The sequence below is a fragment of the Amblyomma mixtum genome, chromosome 5, assembly GCF_055824585.1.
Source record: "Amblyomma mixtum isolate Tamu chromosome 5, ASM5582458v1, whole genome shotgun sequence".
NCBI classification, from domain to species: domain Eukaryota; kingdom Metazoa; phylum Arthropoda; class Arachnida; order Ixodida; family Ixodidae; genus Amblyomma; species Amblyomma mixtum.
In genome coordinates, this window is record NC_143016.1 from 119,761,423 (window position 1) to 119,788,060 (window position 26,638).

At 44.3% G+C, this 26,638-nt stretch overlaps 1 protein-coding gene across 2 annotated transcripts; it reads left to right on the forward strand.

The window, feature by feature from the left end:
- LOC149343512 ((3R)-3-hydroxyacyl-CoA dehydrogenase-like) lies at window positions 1–26,638 on the forward strand. Of its 2 annotated transcripts, none has more exons than XM_089542411.1 (4): window positions 1–111; window positions 20,873–21,131; window positions 23,808–24,001; window positions 26,035–26,638. In XM_089542411.1, exons 2-4 carry the CDS (start codon window positions 20,978–20,980, stop codon window positions 26,452–26,454), a joined length of 768 nt encoding a protein of 255 aa, XP_089398537.1. In that variant the 5' UTR covers window positions 1–111; window positions 20,873–20,977; the 3' UTR covers window positions 26,455–26,638. The 2 variants fall into 2 exon arrangements, with proteins under 2 accessions (XP_089398537.1, XP_089398538.1); XM_089542412.1 differs by lacking the exon at window positions 1–111 and adding an exon at window positions 220–316.

Below are 26,638 nucleotides of genomic sequence, written 5' to 3' on the forward strand. Positions count from 1 at the left end.
TTTTCGTTCGCCACGATTTTGCACACGCGCTTTAAGTATGCCGAAAAGACTGCATTGCGCTGTGATGTGGCAGATAAGGTGGAGACGACTAGAGGAACTCCGCGATAGCAGGTAATTGAATTTCACATCCGGAGTGAGAGTGCCGCCGAGAGAGTGAGAAGGATAAGGTCGTCCGGATCTCTCTGGTTTCCGTTGCCATTTACAGAGTTTGGATCTGTACAGCTCATTGCCGTTTGCACGCAAAACCAGGCCGCCGTTTACAAAGTTCCAAGCGCTACCTCTGAATGCTGCCAGTCTGCGGTACATGTGACGCCAGGTTTGTAAATATAGTAGTCAATTTAAAAGGGGAGAAATATTACCTATTTTAACCTCGTGCCATTTCAGGGATTTTAGAATTGTTTCTAATTTTTCTTCAGCATCCCTTTGAGAGATTACCTCCAGCACATCCGTGGCATCTTCCTGCTTCAGAACATGACTTGCATTACTTTAGCAACAAACTCTAGGCAGCGAATAGAATTATTGATGCGATGATATTATATGGCTCTGTCGCGTCACTAAAACGTGTCCGCAGTTTTGTCGGCACTGCTATATCGTTCTGTGGAGATAAATGTGTGAAAGTGTGATTGTGACTTATAGTGTGTGATAAAATGTTGCCTTGGGAAAAATTTTGTTGATGAGGTGCAATTAGTTATTTAATTAAACAGGAAAAAAATATACTTCGACATCAAAATAGCTTGGTTTATGGGGCTTTAACGCCCGAAAGCGACTCTGGCTATGAGAGACACCGTAGTGAAGGGCTCCGGAAATTTCGGCCACCTAGAGTTCTTTAACATGCACTAACATCGCATAGTACACGGGCATCTAGAATTTCACCTCCATCGTAATTCGACCGGCGCGGCCGGGATCGAACCCGTGTCTTTCGGGTCAGCAGCCGAGCGCAATAACCACCGAGCCACCGCAGCGGGACGTCGAAATAGCCATGGACATCTGAACAGCCAGGGACGTCGATATAGTATGTGGACGTTTTGCTTTCGCACTGCGCCAGTGCGGATCGCCGCAGTTTTCTTAAAGTTATTCCTCAAGCAGGTAACGGTTTCGTGTCTGTTGTCTTGAGGTAAGCCGCGGCCACTCCCTAATAAGCACGAGAGAGCCAGCAATACCTTTAGCGATAGTAAATTATTGTACCTTATTTAACCATTTTCTAAGGAATCGCTGTACTCCTGCCAAGTAAGGGTGGTGGTATCCACCAGCGAAATAAGTAAACGTACCTCGTCATGATTCGAAAATGAAGGAATAAACCTGCGACCGACTAGAGACTATAACCAAAGGGATCTCGTTTAGAAGCGGCAAGCGTTGCCTTGAAGCCGTCATCCAGTTTTTATCTTTCATTTTTGCCCGGAAAACTGTTTGCTCGCTCAACCGCCTCGTGCCTCACATATTCGGACCGCATTGTGCGATGTGGCATACACTGTCACTCCGCTCTAAGTGAGCACATCAAAAGTGTGGCAGGCACGCACAAACTCCGATAGCGGCTAACATACACTCACTGCACCTAAGCGGTCTGCTCTACGAGTATAGTGCAGAAACCACGTCCAACGTGATGGTCCAACACATTTGTTCATAATAAGGCTATTCCACGGAGAGAACGCAAAAAGATCACAAGGCACAATAGCCCCTCTCAAAGGCTAGGAAAAATCTTGTATTGTGCAGTGTGATGTCAGTGTCCTTAATAGTTAACAGAAGCCCAGCGTCACGACTTAGCATGGAACAATGATCAATGGTCTTTGATTCACCACAAATGGAAAAATTCACCAAATCAAGGCACAAACATCCTTGATAGTCTTCTTTGATGAGTGAAAAGAAAAAAAGAAAAAACGGTAGCATGATAGTACCTACGTTGGCTCAGTTGTTTGTGATTTCAATATGAAATTTGACATGATAGAACATAGTACCCTGCATACAAGGCTCTCAGCGTCTGTTGTAAATGGCGCCCTTCCAGAACTTCGCAGTTGCCTAAAAAATTCTGAAATAAGTGCTATTGTAGTGGAGATTTTATCTGGTACTCAAATAGTGATTACAGATTTGCTACAAGATTTAATTGCAGGCCATTTGCTATGTGAATTTATATTAGCAACTTACGTGTCTGTTTCGCGTGTTCTGAACCCTTCTTAAATGCTGGCGATAGATTTTAACGCTTCCCTAGAAAACGTTATTTCCAACCTCAACGATTAGCTTAACAGCATGTCGGTGTGGCGCCAAGTAGACCAGTAACCAGTCATGTAAGAACACAGCTTATTGTTTTCTGTTGTAGGCTCAAAAGCTTTTTGTAGTAATATCGCCAGTGGCTGACACAACAATAAGAGCAAGAGACGTCTCCGGTTACTGAATAAAAACAGCTTACATGATTTCCTTTAATTAGAGAATCGAACCCAAATTATGCTTCTATGGAAAGTGTGCGAAATGAAAAAAAAATAATATTACCATGGTCTTCACTAATTCTGCTACCGCATTTTCTGCTGACCCGTGTTAATTTTTAGGCAGAGAAGCTGATTTCTTAATGCAGCAAAGCCTATATATCGCTCTGCGCAAAAACACTGGTTATGGCGTGAGGACCGGTGCTTGTAATGGCCTTACATTACAGCCATTTGACTGCTCTAATAAAGTATACTGCACTTTCGTTCATAGTCACCCTAATTATCATGTCGAAGCATGAAGCCTTGCTTATCATTCGCAGCCAACATACAACAATAACATATACCAAACTGCGACAACGTATTCAAAACTGAGCGCAAGGGAACGGTGTTTCTTATTTACGCTCGTACTGTGTGCACATTTGTTGAACAAATTAATACCTTTCTCCATTTTTAACAAATTACGCGCGTCTTTAGATACTATGCATACCATTTTGTGAATGTATTACTGGGTTTATTCAACGGCAAGAACACGATAATGAAAATCTTGAAATATTAACATCAAGAACTAACTTGTTGTTCGCAAAATTCGCACAGATTATGGCATCTTCAAGGTAGAATTCACATGAACTAAAGCTTAGAGCGACATCAACATTGTTATTAAGTTATTTCATTTCTACATTCGTTTTAATGATTATGGCGATCGTTTAAATTCAGTCAAATTAACCAACAGTTACTGAACTATTCCCCATACTACCTCTACGGCTACTACCTCTGAATTCAGCCCAATTACTTTTTGATTTTGTTGTGATAGTGCTTGTATTTTCGCTTTTTTATTTTCGTGATATTTAGAATTATACAGCAGGCTTTCGTTAAGAAAAACTCTGCAAAAACGATTTCTTGGATAAGCTGAACTATTTAGCGTGTCCCTCGGTTGAGACAAACTTCTGCAACCTTCGTGAACAATGGGGACATCGGTTGTGGTAAGGTGCGTCCGCATGGAAGAGCGGCGGGTGTGGTGCGTAAACTTTTGACCGATTCGTCCCTTCCAGAGAGCCCTAAGCCAGTCGTCAGCAACCTGTCCAGGGCCGTCGCCCGCTAGCATATTTCTTGCAACACAATACCACGTCACAGAGCTCCTCAGCCGATTCGGAGGGCCGCGACAAAATCACACCATGACACGTGGCACTGATGTCGGGATTTTTGTTTTAGCGGGATAATCAAGACACGGCGCGTGGTAGCCGGCAGCTCCTGCCCGATATAGGCCACCGTGTTTCAGTGCACCCGCTGCTTAGGCCGCACGTGCGTCCCGTGCTGGGTACGCACTACATTTTTTTATTTTTTTACTTGACGAGAAGCGTGCGTTCTCCGCTTTGAAATTTTATGTACTGTTAGAAAAAAAAAAGCCTGGAAAGAGATTGAAGTACTCTTGAGCATAGTATAGAGGTGATACGTTAGGTGTACGCAAATATGCTGCATTTTGTGACATACATAAGCTACGAACATTTCATACTATTTTGTTGTTGTGCTTTAACATTCATTCTGTATCTGTTATTCTTATTTCCGCGTTGTTGCGTTGATTACTCTGTTCTTTTGTCAAGTATTCATGTAATTTTGCTATCTACAACATTTTTCTTTTCATATCATTTGGCCTATTCTGTTACAAAGTGTTCAAAATCTGACGACCCCCTTACACAATGCTCTACGGGCCTGTAAGGTATTTAAAATAAAAATAATTAAAAGTAATCGTTAGCGTGACGAATTCCCGCTGACAGGCTATTACGAACATGCTTTTTCCCACTTAGGTTACGCTCACTGCCATCGTTCGGTGACGCGTCTGTATCCCTGGTGTTTTCTCAACACGCGGCGGTAGAGGAGTGGCGTGGTTTACATGGTGAGTCGTACACGTCTGGGGAGTCATCAAAGGCAAACTATCTTTCGGTTGCAGCACTCGCAACGTGCATGCGCCGCTGAGGCAGGAGACGGCTTGCTTGGCCGGCTACTGAGCGAGGCCACAAACACCGTCGTATACACCGCCGCCGGCTTCGTCAATATTGTAACACCACTTTCTGGGTAACTAAAGCCGCACTTCACATGAGCATGGTCATGCAGTCTTTTTCACCCACGTCATGGTGTGTGCGCGAAGATGTTCTTCGAGGTTCCTGAATCCTGTACTCCGCAAAAGCATGGCAGGCCTTATATGTCACCTCTATTGTAATTTTGGTTTTGGTTTTAGAGGTGTTTAACGTCCCAAAGTAACTCAGGCTATGAGGGACGCCGTAATGAAGGGCTCCGGAAATTTCGACCACCTGGGGTTCTTTAACGTGCACTGACATCCCACATGTCAAGTACCTCTGGGCCTCTAGAATTTCGCCTCCATTGAAATTCAACCGCCGCGGCCGGGATAGAACCCGCGTCTTTCGGGACAGCAGCCGAGCGCCGTAACCACTCAGTCACCGCGGCGGGCTGCTTCTATTGTAATGATATTGGTTTAATGCCTCTCTAAAGGCTTAAGTGTTATAATGAAGGATTAAGATGAAGGGTTATGAGGACAAAATTGCATCAAAAATAAAAAAAAACGGTAACATGAAACAGACCCAAATCACAATTTTGAGACGAAGAAGGCCATTTGTACACAGTCATGTAGATACAATTAAAAATCAATAAGAGAGGATGAATTTACTCGAAAAAAAAGTCGACTCTTATTAGGCCTGTGGAGATTTTTATTTATTTATTCATTTTTATTTATTATTTGTTACAAACGTATCAAGGCCCCATGGAGCGTTAAAGAAGGGAGTGGAATAAACAGAAGAAATGTAGTCATAACGCAGCAAAACAAAAACATAATGCAATACAGCACAGCAAACCGTAACCTTACACAAAATGTAAGATCGGACTAGGTGGCACGGTTAGTCAAACACTGTTTTTAGCGGCTGTTTTAAAGAAACACGCGTCAGAATATCGGCAAACAAGGATTTGCAGGTGGCTGCAATCGCTGGCCGTCTTCGGTATAAATGCGTTAAAATATGCATTGGTCCGATAGGATGGAATGCGAACTTTATGACAAAGATCTCAGCGAGGTGATATGAAAGATGGCGCAGATAGAAGATCCCGTTTTAAAGCATTCACGAGTGTTCTACAAAGCGCATTTCATTGTAGCTACGCTATCAGGGAAATAAAAGACAATATAAATCAGGCGATATGGCTCTGTACTGATTCTAATTTATTAATCTGAGTTTCGAGTGCCGGATCCCACCCAGTGCACGCTTATTCTAATTTAGATCGCATAAAGGTTTTGTAGAGTAGTAGCTTTAAAAGAGATGGAGCCGTAGAAAGGTTATGACGTAAGTAGCCAGGCATGCTGTTGGCGTTGTTAACAATATAATCGAGATGCGCCTGCGCAAAATATTTATACATTGTCAATTGCTCAAGTACAGAGCTTGAAATGTGGCAAGGACTAAGATTCACGTTAGCAGACCGGTGTGAAACGTGCATAACCTCACCATTGTTAGTATTCAGTTTCATAAGCGAAGTGTTACACCAACTAGGTACCTTATTAAAGTAACATTGCACTATGGACGGGTCTGAAACAGAATTTATTACTCGATAAATACCGCAATGATGTGCGATTGTTGAGTTGATTGTTGAGTTAATAAAATTTGTTCAGAAAATAAGAAAAATGCAAATTAGGAACAATAATGGCCACAGTACGCTCCCTTGAGGCACGCCTGTGGTAACTTAGCATGGGGAAGAATTAGCATAATTTGCAGGGACGAATTGAGTTTGTTTGTTTGTTTGTTTATTGTTTCACGGATTCTCTCCGTGTAGGGGGCAGAGGTAAAGGCAAAATGCCTGACAGAGCCTCTGCGCCCCCACAGTTCAAGGCAGCATGACCTGTCATTTATACACATATTTGCTAAACATATTTTTAACACACAACAGAAAGCAATAAAAAATTCAATTATTCAGATCACATGTCTTCAAAGCGAAAGTTTTTCTTGAACATGATTGATTTTGAAAAGGCAGAAGAGACATATGCAATAGATATTATGTAATTTCAAAATTGGCGTACATCAGAAGCCAATCAAAGAAAAGAAAAACCACAATTCATTGGTCCCAAAAATAAATAGCATATGCAGTAAATATATCAGTACAGAGAAGCATTTCAGAAAAAAAAAACAAGGTTTAGACTGTTACGTAAAAAACTCTCGATTCATAAAAGAATGTTCGAGCCAATATTCCGTTTGCTGAGCTTAAAACAAAGAAGTCTGTGATTAACAAGATAGAATGGTTTCGGAAAATCTAAAATTATGCAGTCAATGAAAAGTCCCTTATCTAATGCGTCAAATAAGTCATGGGTGAGCGACATGAGTTGCGTCTGACACAAATTTTTTTTTTAGGAAAGGCTTGCTGATGACAAAAAAAAGAATGATTTTCAAGGATTTTAGCCAGATTATACTTATGACAGGTTCACACATTTTGTGTAGGACCCTTGTTAACGATATGGGTCTGTAATTGAGGACGCAATGAGCATCACCAGACTTGAATATTGGAGCCACATTACCCACCTTCCAGCCCCCGGGCAGTTGTCCTGAGTCCGAAGTTTGCGCAAAATAATGCACACAAGTAAATGGTGGAATTGTAGTGTAGCAGCCGCGCTCGCTCACTGTGGGGAGCTGTGTGAGTGAAAGACGACGACGATTCAGAGGCGTGAAGCTCGCTCGCAGCCCGAACGTTTACCTGGACCTTTGCTGGACGTTGGAAGTCGACCAAGGTACTGCTGAGCCTCAACCCCTCTTACATTTGGTGGAGGCTGCTGTACGTTCCCCCTCACATCCTGGAGCTCCGTAGCCGCACCTTACCTTCGCCGTCCGTTATGCCCGAAATCACCAGCCAGACAACCCCCATCCCTTCGCCTACCATCTTCTGTTTCGGCGGGCTCCGGCTGCGCGATCCCAGCGTCTTCAGCGGTGCCGACGACCGGCACCTATTCGTCGTCGTCTGCCACCTCGCCGCGCCGTCATGAACCCATGGCGCACACACGACAACCGCCCCATATGTTATGCCTGTGGCTTGCCGGGCCACGTCGCACGGCTTTGTCGCCAACACGAGCCGAGTTTCCGAGACGGGGCAGGCCCATACCGCTACGACCCTATGCCTCCTTCACCACCCGTTTCCTCCGGCACCCCTGCGGACTGGTTCCCTGTTGACCGCTCTTCCTACTCTTCACGCCTCTGAATCGTCGTCGTCTTTCACTCACACAGCTCCCCACAGTGAGCGAGCGCGGCTGCTACACTACAGAATAAACAGTTCTATTTAAAAATTTAGAATTTATGTCCTAGATTCCCGAAGACAGAAGATTTTAGATTACTGATAAGATTTTGTATACCAAGGCTGTCAACAAGAGTTGGGTTCATTGATGGATTATGCACCAAGAAAAAAGAGGAGAGGGAAACATGTGATTGCTCTAAAAAAAAATTAGAAAAGGCGTCATTGAGCACCTGAGGAAACTGTGATGAATGGATGGCTGCACCGTTGCTATCGTTTAGAGCTATTGCTTTTTGCCTAGGACAGAGATAATGTTTCAACATTTTTTCGCGTTGTCAATCAGCAATGACGGAAACGTGCTGTAGAAAAAAACTTGTTTGGCGTCTTTTAATCCGCTCCAATAATCAGAAGCGATGGAAGGATATAAATCCCAGTGACCAGAACAACTGCTGATTTTGGCTCTTTGATAAAACCGTTTTTTTTTTGTTAAAAGACGTTCTAAGGAGGCAGTGGACCATGGAGAACGATGCTCGAATGATATGACGAGTAAAGAAAATTATTTTTGCAGTGAAAGATAAGCCTTTTTTTTAAAGGCACCAGTTTGTTTCCACAGTGCGATTAAAAAGTTTCCCATGCACTTATGTAAAAAAGTTTCAATTTCTGCATTTATCGACGAAAAATCCGCCTTCGAGTAATCTCTGAGATATTTTGGATTAGGTAGCGTATGTTTGTGAGTGCCTTTAAGCTCGCACTGAATGAAGGACGGGCCACTGAGGCCCGGAAGAAATGTCATCGAACGTACTAGATCAGGAAACGTAGTTAGGGCAAGGTCAAGAATATTACCCGTAGTAGATGTGGTACGAGTTGGCTAGGTAAAGAGCTGAGAGAAGTTGAAGCCTGCGCACAAATTTATGAAGCCAGTTGTGTCAGATGACGAATCCAGAGTAGAGGAAAAAGCGCAAGACCAATTTGTTTTTGGCATGTTGAAATTGCGAAATCAAAAAATTGCCGGACGGAAATCAAACCAAAATTCGGCTTACCACATCATAAAGGTCGCTACAAAATGACGATGGTGCATTGGGAGGATGATAGCATGAGCATAATATTGTATATCGGTTAGTAATACGTATACAGGCGCATACGATTTCTAGTGAAGAAACAAGTTTCAAATGTGAAGAATACAAATGGTTTGTGACGACTGTCAAAACACCTCCTGTCCTGTCGTTCCGGTCACACCGATATGTAGTGAAATGCTTTTCGCAGTTTAGTATCTCGTCACTTGATATTTTAGAATTCAGCCATGTTTCGGTAAGGACCAAAATGTCTGCACTACACGTGCTGATCAGCGTTCACAAATCATCAAGCTTGTTAACAACACTACGAATATTAGAGAACAAAACACATACATCATATGGAAGCTGGTGATCACTAGCAGATTTCTACGCAGCCGGATGATTGGCTGGCAGGGCATTACTGTCGGCGCTGTGTGATGATGCTTCGTTATTTATGTGATATTCGCCGACGCTATTTGATGCCACAATGTAAATGTGACACTTATTCTTTATGAACAACTTGTTGCCACTTTGCCACTTGCCACTTGTCTGCGCCAATTCGTATAGTTTTTTTGCGCCAGTGGCGAGTTGAAACGAAAACATCTTTCTTGGCCTTTACTCCAGAATTTGTCATTTTGCTTCTGTGAGTAAAAATAGCTCCTCGGATCTTAAAGTTCCAAAACTTCACTACGATAGGTCGGCATCTATCAAACGAAAATTTACCTAGCCGATGCACACGAGCTATAGCCTCGTTGAGTAACTGTAGGCTCATTGGAGAAAGAAGCTTATCAGATTCAGCCAATGTTTCGTTTTCCTCGTCAGTTAAGACGTCAAAAATCGAATTATCCTGTCATGACCGGTCTCCGACGTCGTCCAGTCGTCTATGAAGCGCTTCTGCTTCAGTCTGCACAGCCTCAGACACTTGCCAAATAATATCAACAGCGTTGGAGCTTTTTCTAAGGTAATAAGCCTATCGTTCAAACTGGTCATATGACACTCCAGCCTTGATTGTGTTTTTGCCGGACTTCATTGAGCTGGGAGATCATTTCGCCGTGGTTCTTGTCAATTCTTTTCGTTTAAAGCTTTTAAGAGGGAGAAGACATCGTTACTGGACTGGCTAGCATCCTATCTAGGTGCTCGAGGTTCTGGTCAGTATCGCCACCTAAGAGCAATAATTTCAGCATATATGTGCATTCAGATACTACACACAGGAAGACGCTCGGGCATAGTAGAGCAGAAGGTTTACGTTGCTTGTTTGTTTACAGTATAAAGGAGGACATGGACTAACTTTCACCAAGAAACAGAAGAAAATTTGAAGGGGCAGCATTGCTGCTGCTGTTCCATGCCCACTGAAGACACTCGGCGATTGCCAGTGCTTAAATGGGTGCGATACACCTAATAACTGTGGTGATGGCGCTGGCGCGGTGAAGGGTGCTGACGACTTGAAGGCGAAGGCTTTGTCCGGTGGCTCCGGGAAACACTGCCTCATCAGTGGCCAGTCGCGCATCAATTGTTTAGGCGGCAGAACAGGCGACACGGGGCGCTCAGTCGGTGGCAGGCGGAAACCGTGCTGCAGGGCACTCGGATGATGACAAAGACCGATCGAAGATGGCATCTGCACTAAGAAACAGACAAAAATTTGACGGGTCTGCATTGCTGCTGCTGTTCCATACCCACTGCCCAGAAGAATGAAATTTCCACGCACAGATGGTCGGCGGCGCCATCAAAGAGCTCATCAGTTTTTTAAAAGGACACTTCGACGCTTTAAAACGGCGATTATTCTTGTTAAAGAGACGCCTCGTGCGCTTCAGTCACCTGTTCAAAAAGAATTATTGGAATGGGAGTATGCATACGAAAGTACTTCCAGATAGAAAATTTAAAATAAAAAGGTTAATCGAAATCGCATTTCATTCGCTCATTGTCGACCGGCGAGCTACGAAATAGAGCTGCGCCTTGCACATACGCCGCGGAAGCTCGCAAGCGATTGTTGCCTTGCCAGGGCAGCCCACATCGGCGCATTTTAATGGGTCGTCAATCCGCGGACACATCGAAGAGACGGGGAAGGGGCTATTAACATAACAAAGGGTGCTACCTGATGTTTCCTTGTAATCTCTTTCGTTTCGACAAAATTGGAAAGCGTCCACCAATTGACGCCCCTCCCCGTATTCATTTTTTTTTCTAGCATTCTTGGTATTTAGTTTGAACATCGCCGATCGGCTCCGCGACAGCTAGAAGTTGAATTGAATGGAGTGGAGTTATCCTTATTAGTTTTCGTTCGCGTCTACTGCTTCATTTACGTTCCTTTATCATGCGAAAAGCTTGCAATGTTCGAAGGCATGGTGTTTTCCATCAATTTCCGGAGTATAAGGGAACTAACAATCAGAAATGGAACGCTCAAACGGCTTCCACTTCATCCCTGCTGCCGTAAATCACTCCTTCGTTTCTACACCTTTCGCTGGAGAAGAATAAAATAGTAATTATGACAATTTCTGTGGTCTCCTTGGACGTTCAGGTGCCATAACTTGGCGTGACACTCGTTTTTGGGCAGCACAGAGATTGGACGAGGCCAGGTACCGCTACCACGTGTGCATCGCTTGCGGTGGATCGAAATACACGTGTCACAACTGAGGTAATGCGCCACGTCTGGAGCCACGTGTCGCGGCTCATAGAGAGGAGCGACAGAGTTGGAAAACAGTGCGATAACATGATCTCAAAACCTGTTGCACATGGCCGACCAGCTATTACCCTCGCCATCCTAGCAGCGAAAGGAAAAGCAAAAAACTGCGAAACTAAAGTAGGTCTCTGTGAAGCAGAGGAAAAGGGGGTCACCGAAAAAAAAGAAAAAAAAAAAGCCAGATACCTGCTATTTTCAAATAGGATGAAGTGAGCTAATTCTATGCACCCACTCTTCACCTCACTGTGTGCGTAGTACAATAAAAGATGTCCCTCTGACACTCCAACATAATTTTATTCCGTCTTATCACGTAACTCAAATTTGGAAGCTCAAGGCTTCCTTACGTACTCTTAAAGGGCAGATCTGAGAGCATTAATTCTGCGAAGGTGACAAAATTCTCCTAGGATCCGCATTTTTAATTTAAACGGTATCTGCGGTGTTTCCTTTGTCTTCCCTTATTCAGATATGGGGTATCCTTAGATTAGTCATATTATTTTGTTAGTACCTGTTCTAAGATGTAATTTTATTTGTTTCGATGCGTTACGTTATAATAATATGACAGTGCAAAACTCCTATGTTATTGCTGCCGTCATGTTAGTCCTCTGCTATTAGTTGACAGATCTCACTACAACGCTTATTTACAGCATTTACTTGTCTTACTGATATCTGCACTGATTTATTGTCCATGCACTAACCTAAAGGGCAACTCTGGGGGCAACGATTACAACGGGCGCAATCGGCAACATCTTTTAAAAACATGTATTTGCCTCCTTACGATTCTCACGGTTTGTTCCTGTGTGCATTTTGCGAACTGCAGTCGTGTACCTTACCAGTAATTGTGTGACGGCAGTCCCGTTAGAGCTTGCACATCAAGTGAAACGATGAAACGTTCAAGATGGACGCCGGACAGCACAGATAAACTTCATTCGAAAGCAAGTTTGTGGTGCAAGTTGAAGGTTTGCCCTTCGTGAACGTAGAGAACTGGGATGCTGCTAAATAATTCAGCTGATTGAAATCACATTGCAGGTCCCCTTACTAACAGTCCAAGCATTCTTGCCGTGATGACACTCCAATTATATAAAGTATTTTCATGAAGTCCTCAGAGTTAATTGTGAAGATTTTCAGGTATGAACAGGAATTTGTTTTGTAGAAGTCGGAGCATTGGTCTTTTGAGCAAACCTGTTTGTCCGCGCAGGGTAGCTCCTTCAGAATAGGGGTACGAATATGTAATCAAGACTCCAGAATAGCATAGAAGTTTTCACCCAGTGATGCAGATGGAACTGCTTCCTAAATGCGCACCAGTTATTATTATTCTTTACAAAGGCAGGTGCATGCTATGATCAATACTACGTGTTGAGAGCCTTAACTGCGTTACAATAGTTTGTTTCTTCTGCTTCAGAAGAAGCTTTTTTGTTCAAAGGTATACCTGGCTCAGCGGGTGAAGAACGCTCACAATTGGTGCAGGCCACAGGTGAACGTACCTTAAGTGTACCGGGAGAACATAATAAGCCCTAGCTCTTTCTTCCCGCATAGAAAGAATGCAGGAAGTTTCATTCTTTGGTGAAGAGCTGGATGAAACAAGCTACTTCACTCCTCAGATAATTGAGACGCAGCGAACAGTTGCCATGCAAACTAAAACTGCCAGTGCACTAATTCTGTCCGGTCTACAGCTTTGTTAGCGTTGCGTGAAGCACACGACACACTTTAAAAAAAAATTTGAACTATCTCTGCTCTCTTTACTGCGCTCCACAATAACTGAATATAGGGCACAGCTTGCTCACTAAGTTTTTTCTTTTTTGGTCAATGGAAGAAATTTTTTTTCAAAGCCATTTGCGCGGTAGTTTCCACAAATGCGGAAGCCACGTGCTAAAACCATTGCATTTTTGAGTTTCAAAATACTGTTCAACAGCGGGTCATTTGTTATTGCGCGAACGCGGCTGTGTAAGAGATGTGGTTTATGATATTTGGGAAAAGAGTGGGGAATGTTAAGCGAACTATAGAGGACAATCCGGAAGTTTTGTTATTCTGGAACAACCACACGTCATTTTGGCATAAAAATATTGCTCAAATTAAATGCGTCGTGCTCCATTTACTGCCGTTTTTACTGGTTTAACTTCCTCTATGAGAACTGGGTGTTCGGGTGTGTATTTCAGTCAGTCATTAAAAAAAGGCTAAGCATTTTATCATTCTCCAACAAGAATAGCCTTTGCTCCGCTCCAAAAACAGCTGTACAGTCTTTCCTCGAAACTTACCCGTAAACAATTTCAACTGTTGCCATTCATGAGCACGCTTACATTCTGTTTCTTCTGCTATATTTACATTGGTATTTAATGGGCCACGTAGGAGTCCTTTTTAGCGAAGGGAACCCAGCAGAGATTATGTGTGGCAATGTTGCAGTCGGACTAATGCATGTTGAATAACATCTCTCTGAACGCTGGATATAACACTGTCGTGTAACATGAGTAGGCAGCCATCGGTTAAGCTTCGGTGTTGCACAACAGGTTTTCACAGTCTACGACTGCTGGATATCAGGGCTGGGCAAGATACTTCAAAATAGTATCTTCGATACGATACTCGATACCATTGAAAATTGTATCTCTGATACAGATACAAGATGCAGTACCGAAATCAATTTTCGATACAGATACTCGATACTGTATCTTCGATACTTCGATACATCACTAAAATATCAAATATAATACAGGTTATATTACGACTAACAAAGTTTACATAACTGAAATCACTGTCTAATAATTCCGGTAATATGATTGGAGAACTTAGGAAGTGTACGCGTGGTTTCTGTAACCATTAGTGTATTTCTATGGAGCATTTTCCTGAAAGGACTTATAAATGAATCCGACCGCATGGATCTGTTGAAGCTCCGCTGTCTGGCAGTTGGCCTTGTTAGAACTTTAATTTGGACTAAAGCCATATACCAGGTGTCCCAGCTAAATGTAAACAAGCTTTTAAAAAACACGGGGTGTCCTAGCCGTCTGAAACCAAATGAGGATTGTTTAGAGTCGCGTGACCTACTAGTCTGCAGCATTTTATCATTCTTCAAGGTTGACTAATTAGTTAAGCTTAATTAAATAACTTTTTATTTATTGACTTCAGGAACAAAGTGTCAATGGAAAAGTTGTAGGAACAAAGTGTCAATGGAAAAGTTGTAGATCGCTTCGAGAAACAGCTGAGACATTTGCAGCAAAGTAATATTTACGTAAAGTAGTTTTTTTACCGCCCTTTAACCATAACCCGCACAACAAGAAAAAGCTTCCACATGACAACTGTGCCACTTCAACGTCCCACGACGGGCCTTAAAGAATAAAATCCATTTTTTTCTGAAGTCCTCTCTTCGATGAGACTTTGGGTGTACATTGGGGCAGAGAAGTGAGCGAGCAGCTGGTCACGTGACTACTTTCTTTTAAGTCCAATAAATGAAGCTACGTAAATCGTAACTTGACGGAAACAGCACTACTAGCGGTTTTTCGAGGTGGTCTAAAACTTTTGCACTGACACTTTCTTCCTGAAGTTAATAATTAAAAAGGTAGCTAATTACACTTAACTAATTAACTTTGAAGAGCGAAAAAAATACTCAAGACTAGGCCACGCGACTATGAACAACCGTGGGTTGGTTTCACTGCATGACTAGGACACTTCGCCTTTTTTAAAAGTTTGGTTACATTTAGCTGGGACACCCGGTATATGTTGAAGTGATCGCTTCCGTAAGCAGCCTAGCGAAAAATCATTTAACCCAAAGTTCCTCATACGAACCAGTCTGTGAGCACTTGGCTATATGAATAAGCCTGAAACGTTTTGTTTTCGGTTCGATACTATAGAGTACTTACCCGATGGCCTGTGCATTTGATCAAACTAAATGATGCAAGCTCCGTGCGCTTGGGAACCGAACAGTTAGTTTGCCAGTACTGCGATAGCAAACTTCTGAAGCAGAAACTATTCTTGAAAAGCTGGAATTAAAACAACAACAAGTAAAATGGCTGAACGTTTTTATTAGGCTAAAGGTATTCGTTACGTTTACTTGAAGGTTTTAAGTAACAACATTTGCTCGAACCGCCGGTCCGAAAGAGCCCCGCGATGTGGGCGTGCTATAAGGGAGGCAAATGAAAAAAAGCCTCTACAGGAGCAGACGAGCACGTCGCAGTATTATACTTGACGAAGGCGCCTCTTATCAGTGGATAAGAATGAAGCTTAGCCACATCAACTCGAGGATCTTGTAAATAATTGAGAAACTGAAGCTTCACTAACGCCTTCTGAGAGCTACGGCTGGTTATACCGCTTGTTTCTTCAAATGAAAAGAATGCGTCAGCTGACGCATTTGATGCTGGTGGCGCCGATGATCCCACTGCCTCGCTTGCGGAGAATGCGCGGCTTGTGTTGTGCTGACATAGTCGACAACAGCTTCTTCTGTAAGCTTCTGAGCATGACGGCGGAAGTCTTCCATTTCTGCTGGCAACCACCGCAACCTGAAATAGGGGTGTAGAACAGCAGCAACTGTTGCCTCTTCTGCACTCGGTTTCATCTTCAAAAGATGGTCAAACCTGCGGGTGAATCCATTCCTAACTCCGAGAAACGCTGATCCAGAAGTGGTAGCTTGGGAGTTAGCTAAAAAGCAGCGAAGGTGCTGCCGCCAGTCTTTTACTACCGCCTGAGCGAGCGCTTTTACACGTTTTTTTTTTTTGTATCGAGTATCGTAAAATACACGATACACTAAAAAAGTATTTTCGATACCGATACTCCGATACTCTAGTTTTCAGCACGCGATACCTAATACCGATACACAAAATGTATCGAAAGATAGTATCGAAGATACATGTATCTTCGATACTGCCCATGACTGCTGGATATGCATTACGCCATTATGCTGTTCGACTTTTGCGTCGTTTCTTTAGCTTCCCAGAAGGACAAGTATCAGTATACTGCAACAAATTGTTAAATATGGCCGCGCGGCGCGTTAGGAGCGTGACATGTAGTGCGCTTAAAGCCGTACTTTTCGCGTGACTGAGCGCTGTGTTCACGCTGTGTTTCTTATCTTTTTCCCCTTACCCCACGTGTGAACTTGACTCTCGCCGCATCTCATCTAGCGCACATTGTATAGTTCACCTCACCCCTATTCTTGTTTTTGCTCCTGCTCCTCTCACTGTACATATCACATTCCACATCGAGACGATGTTTGCTTTCCCGGGGGGGAATAATGCCACGCGCCTAACGCACCGCGCGGTCTCCGCGCTGAATCGAAGACGACGACGAAGCGGCGGTGGGCTCTCGCGGCGCGCTTGCTCTGTTTGGTGTCGTGGAAGCTGGCTCGATAATTAAAAGAAGGCTCCCAGTCTTGGGTTCTTCCCGACGCCTACCTTCACGGCTCCTCTGGTCGTGACAATATACAAAATATAGAAGAGGAAACACGAGGCATTGAAAAGTACAAGCCTTTGCAGTTTACAAGATCATGCCTCTGAAATAAAGTACTTCGTAAAAACCCAGAGCAACAAAGCAGACCCGTTGATAATAAAATTGACATAACGTATAATTGCCGCTTGTAAAGGTTTATTAGGACTATGCTCAAGATACAGAAATTTCTCTTCGGCCGAGTTTGTCGCATGCAAGATTAATAATGACGAAGTATGATAACTGTAGCATACAACTTCTCCGAATACTGGGCCGACGACTGCAGTGTTCGCCTGGAGCACTCATTAGTTCACTACGTACGCGCAAACAGCATAAAATTGTTTTACTGCACCCTTAAGTGCAGCTCTGAATATTTGGTTAGTTTGTATTTGGCTCACCTATCTCTGCGTTGTCCCCTAGGTGCATTTCAATAAAGCCATTCCTTTCGTACGCGAAAAATATTCAATATTGTGTGATGGCCTTAGTCTGCGCTCTTATTAAGCTTGCTTACTGACACTGCGATGGAGGCTTTCTTTGAGCTCAGTCCCAGAGTTTGAGGCCTGAAAGCAGCACGAAAAAACAGGACCAAATTAAGGCACAGAACTAGACCGCAAAGACACTATGGGACGATATAGGTGTGTTACAAGACGAGCATAGCGTCTGTCCACGTGTTCCAGACAACCTTATATGTACGAAGACCTTTCTGCGCTGAATCTATCCTGAAAACAATTTACATTTTGCGTGTGTTTTGCCACATGCTAGAAATTATCGTTCTAACTGCTCGAGTGCACTGTTCTTTTATGTTACAATTGATTTCTTGTCGAATAGGCATTAGACAAAGCCTTTTTATTCTTAGCCCTGTTCGGCTTATACCGTTTAAGGCCGCGCACATGCTTCGCCTGAAACATTTCTTCAATGCATTGAAGTCGATATAAACTAAGTATGTATAATTTTATTCTACATATGAGACACCCCAGCTGCATATCAAATTTTTTCAGCGTGTTTTTATTATCTACGGCGCTACTCTTAGTAAAATACAGTGACAAGACACAGTTTTTCAAGATATTTCGTACGCCACTTTACACGCAATCATTAAGTTCTCTTTCCTATGTTTAGCATCACTAGGTACATCAGTAAGGTCTTCCGAAATTTAACGAGTGATTATCCGCTCTCGGCGCAATTGACAGGGCATAATATGAGCTTTCAGTGCAAAGCGATGGCATCAGCACTCCCTATGATCTCACAACGATGAGCTCGTAGCACATATTGCAGGGCCCTGCATGGACCGAGCGCACATCAATAGCATTACACAAGTGGCGCTTTACCTCCAGAAGGTAATTATTTTGGCAATGCCCCATTTTCATTACACAGGCAGTGATGACTAAATAGGACCGCCTTCATGCTTTCTAATACCTTAACTGCAAATGATACCACTCAGAGATTGGTTTATTGGGGTTTAATGGTTTAATGTCCCAAAGCAACTGAGGCTATGAGGGACGCAGTAGTGAAGGGCTCCGGAAATTTCGACCACCTGGGGTTCTTTAACGTGCAATGACATCGCACAGCACACGGGCCTCTAGAATTTCGCCTCCATCGAAACTCGGCTGCCGTGGCCGGGATCGAAGCGGCGTCTTTCGGGCCAGCAGCCGAGCGCTGTAACCACTGAGCCACCGCGGCGGGGCACCACTCAGAGAGGTACCGTAATTACCACGATAGCAGAATGGAGCCCTTGATTTATTTTGAAGAGAAATACTTCACTATGGGACATCGTGCTTCGATCGCCGGGTGCCTAGTTTTGACCTTCAGCTGAGTGAGAGGTCAAACCATGAAAAAGAGAAGAAAAAATTGAGTCAATATCGATGACTGGGAGTCTAACCCGCGGCTGCGCGTACAGATCTCCTTTAAGAGCCGCTCAGCGAGACCGCTGCGCTAAAACTGCAGCCAATACGACTCGTGTTGGTTGGTTGGTTGACCTCACATAAAATGGCAAAGACTCGCGTTAAACTGCACCACATTCGCGCGCTGTGAATTGAACAGCGTCGTCTTTATGAAACTTCCATCTGCTCCGTAGCGCGACACTGCCTGCTCACTGTCGCCTTCTACGTAGCACAAATCCGTGCTTTCGCTCCGAATCAAATGCAGTAAATATTCTTTGTAGGTTTTTCTATAGCAGAACCGGCAAAAGCCCTTACTGTAGGGGAGTTATTGTTCAAATAAACAAGTGATGAAATCGTCCACTTGTCGAGAAATAAAAATAAGCAGCATGTGCCCCCGTTTTCACACCGTTTGCCCGACAAGCACGGTTCTGCCATCTGCTTCGGCACAGTACGTCGCTTCCTGAAACCCTCTTGTTTGCCTGCTGGCTAATGACATATATCTATTGGACCGAAAAATAGCTGCCTTGGAAAATTTCCTGCCGTTTTCACGTGATATTGCTGAGCCGGGTTCACGTGTGCTTTAGAGGTGGTGACCTACTAGGTAGGAGTGTGGCGACGCCAATGCGTAGCACCTTTTGAGTGCCGCATGTCGGGGAGTATCTTTTTGCTGGATGGCGAAGGATTTGACTAGGATATATGTGTTTGGTTTGGTTTATGGGGTTTAACGTCCCAAAGCGACTGAGGCTATGAGAGACGCCGTAGTGGAGGGCTCCGGAAATTTGGACCACCTGGGGTTCTTTAGCGTGCACTGACATCGCACAGCACACGGGCCTCTAGAATTTCTCCTCCAAAGAAATTCTAGCCGCCGCGGCCGGGATCGAACCCACGTCTTTTGGGTCAGCAGCCGAGCACCATAGCCACTGAGCTACCGCGACGGCGTATATGTGTTAAATGCGAATCATTTGTGGGGCCAATTCTAAGGGTTTCCTGAAATCTTGTGCTGCAAAGGAGAGAATAGGATGTCATCCAGGCGGGCGTAACGAAAGAAGCTGAAAAAGTGGAAGAGGATCAAATGCGGAGAGCACAGGTAAGAACAGCGGCAGTGTTGTCAAGGTCGGCCTACAAGATGGAAGCGGCCAAAAAAAAACTTAACGTACGCTTACCCCGAAGGAACGAAGATTGAAGTGATTAACTAAGCAATCACGCCATCCGTGATGGGTCTGAAGACAGTTTCTTTATTCTGATGATAATGATTACAGGAGTGTGCATAGGGGGGAGGGGGGGGGGCAGGGCTTGCGGCCACCATTTTAATCATCTAAGGGGAGCACAAAATCTGCCGCATATCTTATCCGTCATTGCTTATAGTTCAGTGTTATGGCCACTCAGGTTTTTTTGATGATACCGGCGTCAGAGGACCCGTGATGTTGTGTTTCTAGAACTGTATTCTTGCCGGGTCACTTTGAGGTGATATTTTCAGGACCTTCTTTGCAGTTAACAAAAACAAATGTTTTGTCGCATATCTTCTGTTCTTTGGAAAGAATGGAAAATTCTTCGGATGAGCGTGTTACAAGGAAGTCTCAGCGGCCCAGGGACTGCCTTCCTCTCCCGATGTTACACACCACAGTAAATACGGCTGCTATGTAATATTTTATATATTTTGCAAGTCAATCGCACTGAAATGAATGTTTTATAATCATTCGACCTCTTAGCGCTGCATTATGACCGTAGGGGACTTGGTGGGAGGGGGGGGGGGGTGCTGCGGCGAAACTTTGTTCCTCCTAATGGAGAACCCTCCGCATGCCTCTAGTAATGCGCATCAGCATGTGATTATGCTTTTATTTTGATGGTAACGAGCATCACTATTTGATTATGCGCATGTGGTTATGGTAATGAGCACCGCCTTGTGATCTTGCGCTTGCTTCACCAGCACACAGACTTCTGCCAAACTTATTAACCCGTTAGCTCGGGTAACTTTCGAGCTGCACTTTTGAGGGTGGCGCTCATAGCGCGTTCGTCTTCTGTTCTGCCCGGAACATGCTTTACGGTTCTAGCCTCTTGCCCACAAGCAGGGTAATGGGTCTGGTCTTCCGCTAAACGCTGATCCGCCTCTCCATCGGCTGTGTCCATGTTCACATGCCAATGTAATTGATGTCTGCGTCTATTGATGTTTACACCTCTTCTTTATTGCAGGCTTCGGATCAAAGTCTTCCCTGCTGACTCGGCTGAACAGATCCTCTAGGAGTTCGTGTTGCATCAGGAGTGCGTCGTGAATTAGGGACGAAGACTTCGGACGCAATGTCTTCTCTCAAAGGAAAGCTGGCTCTGGTGACGGGCGGCGCGAGTGGCATCGGGGAGGCGACGTGTCGCGCCTTGGCTTCCGAGGGAGCCACCCTGGTCGTCGCTGACAAGCAACTTGAGGCAGCTCAAAAGGTGGCGGACTCGCTTCCAGGTTAGTCGCTAGACAGCTCTTCGAAGTTTGGTTTATGGTTTATGGGGGTTTAACGTCCCAAAGCGACTCAAGCTATGAGGGATGCCATAGTGAACGACTCCAGAAGTTTCGACCACCTGGGGTTCTTGAATGTTCACTCACATCGCACAGTACACGGGCCTCTACAATTCCGCCTCTATCGAAATTCGGCCGCCGCGGCCGGGATCGAACCCGCGTCTTTCGGGTCAGCAGCCGAGCGCCATAGCCACTGAGCCACCGCGGCGGCTGTCTCTTCTAAGTATTAATGGGAAAGCTCGGAGAAGTTAGGTGCTTCAGTTCTTTAGGAACTGATGTTAGCAGCCATGGATTTAGGTAATCTCTAAAAACTGCCAAAGCTAGAGCAGTAAACTTCTCGCGTGGCTTATACTCGTAGGTGCTACCTATACCATGGGAACCTGACTGCGTGAAGTCATGAGCAAAAATTTAAACCGTTCCATCAGACGCTCAAAAGCTTCTTTCCTTCCTTCGGCGTCGATCATACGCATTATATCATACTTTAAGTTCGGTTCAAAGATATTTTCCACCGTTAGGCAGCTTTAAAAAAAACCAGTTTTCAGTTTTCTATAAGCACGAAATTCCTTGCGAGCGGTTCACGAAGGGCTTCAGATATTCAACGGCCATGACTACCCATCTCCCGTTAGCCTGCGCATGTACAAGAGGTCAGAAGCTCCAGCTTTGATTGACTACTGCTGGATTCGAAGGCGTAGCTGATGAATATAGCGCTGGTGTGTATAATCGTATGACTTTGAAGTCTATGCCAGATTTAGACCAAGTTAACCGCTGCCGAACTGGAGAGACGCCGATGGTGGCTGTGTCTTCGAAACGTATAGCTGCCCAGCCACATAGCACTTATGAGTTGGACGTGTTTGTTCGGCTTCTTTTTGTGCGTGTACAATATTCGAACAATATGTCCTGTGTTGCTTCGAAAATATGCCAGTGTAATCCCGATTTGACATGCGAGAAAGGCATAAAGTATGTATAAAATGCGGCAATGCAAGCACGGGGAGTTAAAGAAGGTACGGAAGAACACAGCAGCGCATATCGACGGACATAATAAGTGCGCCATATAGTTATAGGGCGTTTCACCTAAGACATTGCACATTTTTAAAGGTAGGCTATTTCAGCTGGAAGAACTCGTTTTTTTTGGCATAGCATTGTCAGCGGTGTAGTACATCACACTGCAGCTAAGGCGTGCTAACAGCACAGTTAACAGTTAACAGCAGGCTAGTTAACTAGGAACGAATAAGTTTTTTCTATTACTGTTAAGCTTTTCAGTTATTGAGGGGCGTATGCCCACGATAAGTAATATATATATCATTCTTTCGAATTTTGTTAACGCCGTAATCGTCGGCTCTAAGGCCCAAAAGGTTCTGTCCATTTGGACGAATTAAGTGCACTGGAGAGGTTGTTTTGCCTGCATGGTCTACGCGTCTTTCAGTTATTAAGGAGCCTAACTGTAATAGTTAAAAATTTAACTATCTAATATTAGTTAATCATCTGCTACTTAGCACTTTTTAGCTGTATTATGTGTACTATGCCGCTGGAAATGCTATGCCAAAAAAAAAGCGTTCTTTCAACTGAAAAAACCTACTTTTAAAAATTGTCCTAAGTCTTAGGTGAAACGCCCTGTATCTCTATGGCGCGCTTATTCCGGCCGTGGATTTGCGCTGCTGTCTTTTTCCATCCGTTCTTTAACTCCTCGTGCTAGCTGTGCGGCATTTTATTCAACCTTCCTGCCTTTCTAGCATAGCAAATTCCTTGCCTTTCCCGCATATTAAATCGGGATTACGCTGCATTACACTGTACAAATCTTCCGGGGTGCCATAACGTTCTATACAAGGCTAAAAAGTAAGCCATATCGCCAAAATGCTTTCCACCAAAGCTGCGCATTCTTACGTGGGCCCAGAAACGTGCACACTTTTAGGTTAATACCAAAGCTATTGTTTGTGCTTTGAGTGAATTTTTGATGGGCAATGAATGCTGAGCACATACAACGGCTAGAAGCACTTTCCAAACAAACAAACAGCCGCATTCTTTTTGTTTTAACGAAGCTGCAACAAAATACAATAAAAAAGAGATTAAGACCACAGTGTCACGAAGGGCCGCATCATATTAATGTAATTATATAAAAAGTATCCAATCAAGAGTCATTTTTATATGCTGCGCAAAGGAAGCTGGAACAAACGTACCTATCTCTTGTGGTCACAGTGAAATGAACCCAAAGATACCTGTGCCAAAATTACTTTTCAGAAAGGTAAGTTGGAATTTAGGCAGAAGCTACTGAAGCCGCACTCAATGACTTCTGATCAAACGCTTTTTCAGCTTGAAATTACGATTTTCGTTAAATAGTTCTTAAAATGATGAAGCGCTTAAACGCCTTTAGGTACTAATGAAGTTCTGAAGGTGTGGATTGAACAGATGTATCCGAAGTACAGATGTTCATTTTTTTTTGCTGTATCACAAATCTTACGCGTATCATTTATTTTTAGCTTTCAGGACGAACGTGTAATCCTTGCTCGATATACACAACATTTCCATCTAGTTGTTTAGCTATCTATGGTTCGTTGCATTTCTTCTGAAGCGGTACAATTTCCAAGAGAGCCGGTTTTATGAACTGTGTGCGATTCGTTCATGCAGGCGACGGCGCTCACCTCGCCATGTTCGTGGACGTCGGGGATGCGCAGTCTGTGGAGGAACTCTTCAACAGCCTGCATGACTCATCCCTCCCGCCGCTGACGATCGTCGTTAACTGCGCTGGCGTCCTCCGGATGGCGCCAATCGCCGAATCCTCCGTTGAGCTCTTCGATGACGTCATGAGCGTTAACCTTAAGGTGAAATGTCTTCCACTGCACTTGTCGCTAAGCAGGGTTTGGGGAGCGCGATTCTCCAGTGATAAACACGTGAACGTATTCTGCAACAACTACGCGTCTGAGAGTCTAGTTTCGGCCATTAAGCTTTCAGGGTCATTTATTCAACAGACGTTATTTTCTCAGTAGAGGAACGTGACGAAGTTTTCGTGCATACATAATCTCCTCTGAGAATAAAACACTATAATCAGAACTAGCAGATGTTCATGGGAGAAGCCTGGTGATGGATGACTGTGTTTCAAGTGCACAACCGCCAGAGGTGCTGGCGCTGCGGCCGACGAAATTTGAAGGGTGACACTCCACGCGGCGCTGCACTGCATGAGACGGCTCTGTCAATGTGACATGGGCATGTTTAGGACGGGCCCGCAAAGGGCAAGTAACCGTGCCCTTGGTTACGTGGTGATTTTCACGACCTTTAGGAGGTGCCTAAAACAAGTCTAATATCGTGACGTTACGCAGGATTCCTCCTGCGAGCAACCATATAATCACATTTGTTTGAAAATTACATGCTAAACTCACACTTGTTTGTGAATGATGTCAATCTCGTGTTAGCCAGTCTTTCGTTTCTCGAGGGTGTATCGATATAAACGAAAGACGAGGAAGAAATCTAAATCGCTATGTGGTGTTTGAAAACGGCCACCGTGAAATCGGAGCGGTAACTTTTCGGCGTCTATTTTGGAGAGAATTTAGAACAATAATGTCGACGACGAAGACAGTTGTCCAACGGGGGAATAGCGGAGCTAAATAACATTTTTTCTCAATTAGCACTACATGTAAGTACGACCCATTGATAGCTACGCTGGTTGCGCAGAAGTAAACCTAGAAAAAATCGCCAGCCACTTTGAGTTGGGTTTTAAATCAGAAAAGTCTACCCTCTTGCTTTTCAAAATTTTATTTATTACGTGCAACTTCCAATTATAAAGTACATTTCTAAGCATCTATACAGGAGGAAGTGAGAAATCTGACACTGCTTTTTCCGGGCGAGCTTTCTTGGTGTAGCGAACAAAGCCTTACGCTCTCACTTTGTAAGTAGTGGGTGAAAGGCATGTAATTAATATAAGGCTCCTATGATACAATTCATTGTGTTCGATTATATTCGATTCTCATTGTACACGCGTCCGACTGACTGCTCTGAGTGACATTGAGGGCAGGGGGCAATAAGGAGTTGTAAAGAGAACTGAAATGAAATTGAATTCGAAATAAACTATCATTTCACCCCATTTTCTCTGCATAACAAACCACCATAATGCAATGCACGCATGCCGTAATTTTTTCTGCATAACAAACCACCATAATGCAATGCACGCATGTTGTAATAAGGTCTGTCATTCCAGAGACAGTCACGCATGAACCTCGTTCTCTTGCAAGTGGTACTTTAGTGATGCACGCTCAGCGACGTTTGTTAAGAAATGAGGGCTGTGATTTTCTACGAGACATTCTAGTTTGTGACAGTCTTCTCTGTTAGAAATATAGGATCAGTGCTTGCTTGACCAGAACTGCGCTTTCATGGTTCTGAAAGCGTTCCACAGAGCGGGAAAGCTTCCAGTTCCCATGCTGTCTTTGTATTTTTGGCACAGAAACGAACACGAGAATGAAATGTAGCAGCTGCTGTTTTATTTCAGTAGCATGAAAATTTCCACCCAAAAGCGCTCCTAAGGTATATATTTTATAGGCAAACTCTGACAACGACCTCTGAACGGGCCTACGAAGCGTTCGCAATGAAGCAAAACAAACATTTCCGCGCACGCCGGTCCTTCTTAAGCTAGTTGGCGGCACCTCCACAGCATGGCGTCGATTTCGTGAAAATCGCCAATGCTTTGTCTGCACAGTTAGTATAGACATCGTATGTTCTAAGAAGTTTACAAGTGAGCCGCAGAGTAAACATTCGAACCATATGGAAATGTACAAATCATAATATGAAACGCTTCGCCAGGGGCGTAAGGGTCTCTTTAATCTGACTACGAAAGCTTTATATCGTCCTTACGGCTTCTTTCCAGGGCACTTTCCTGGTGACTAGAGCGGCAATCCGAGAGATGCTCCGTACTACCGAAACTTTGACCAACGGTGGTGGCGCTGCCATCGTAAACGTGGCAAGCATCGAGGCCAAGACGCCGTGGTTCTCCTGCGGAGCGTACGCCGCTTCCAAGGCGGGTGTCGTGGCCCTGACCAAGGCGGCCGCTCAGGAGAGCGCGCACAGGGGCATTCGCTGCAACGCCGTGCTTCCCGGCTACACGGAGACACCCATGACGGCGTTTGCGACTCCAGAAGAGAAGATGCTGGGGTCGACGCTGATACCGCTCAAGCGAGCCGCACAGCCGAGGGAGATCGCCGAGGCAATTAAGTTCCTCTGCGTGCCGTCTGCAAGCTCGTACGTGACGGGTGCCACGCTCGAAGTCACCGGAGGTTTCCACATGTGACTTGCGGCGCTAAACGCTATAAGCTACTCTCATTGAAGGCCCATTTGGCGAATTTGGCCAGCCATAGATATTGACATTAATCCCACTGTAATCTCGCCTTCATATCGACTCTGATATTAGGATCAGGCAAGAGAATGTATCATGTAGAAACCATACCTAGGAAATAAACCACTCAAGAAAGACA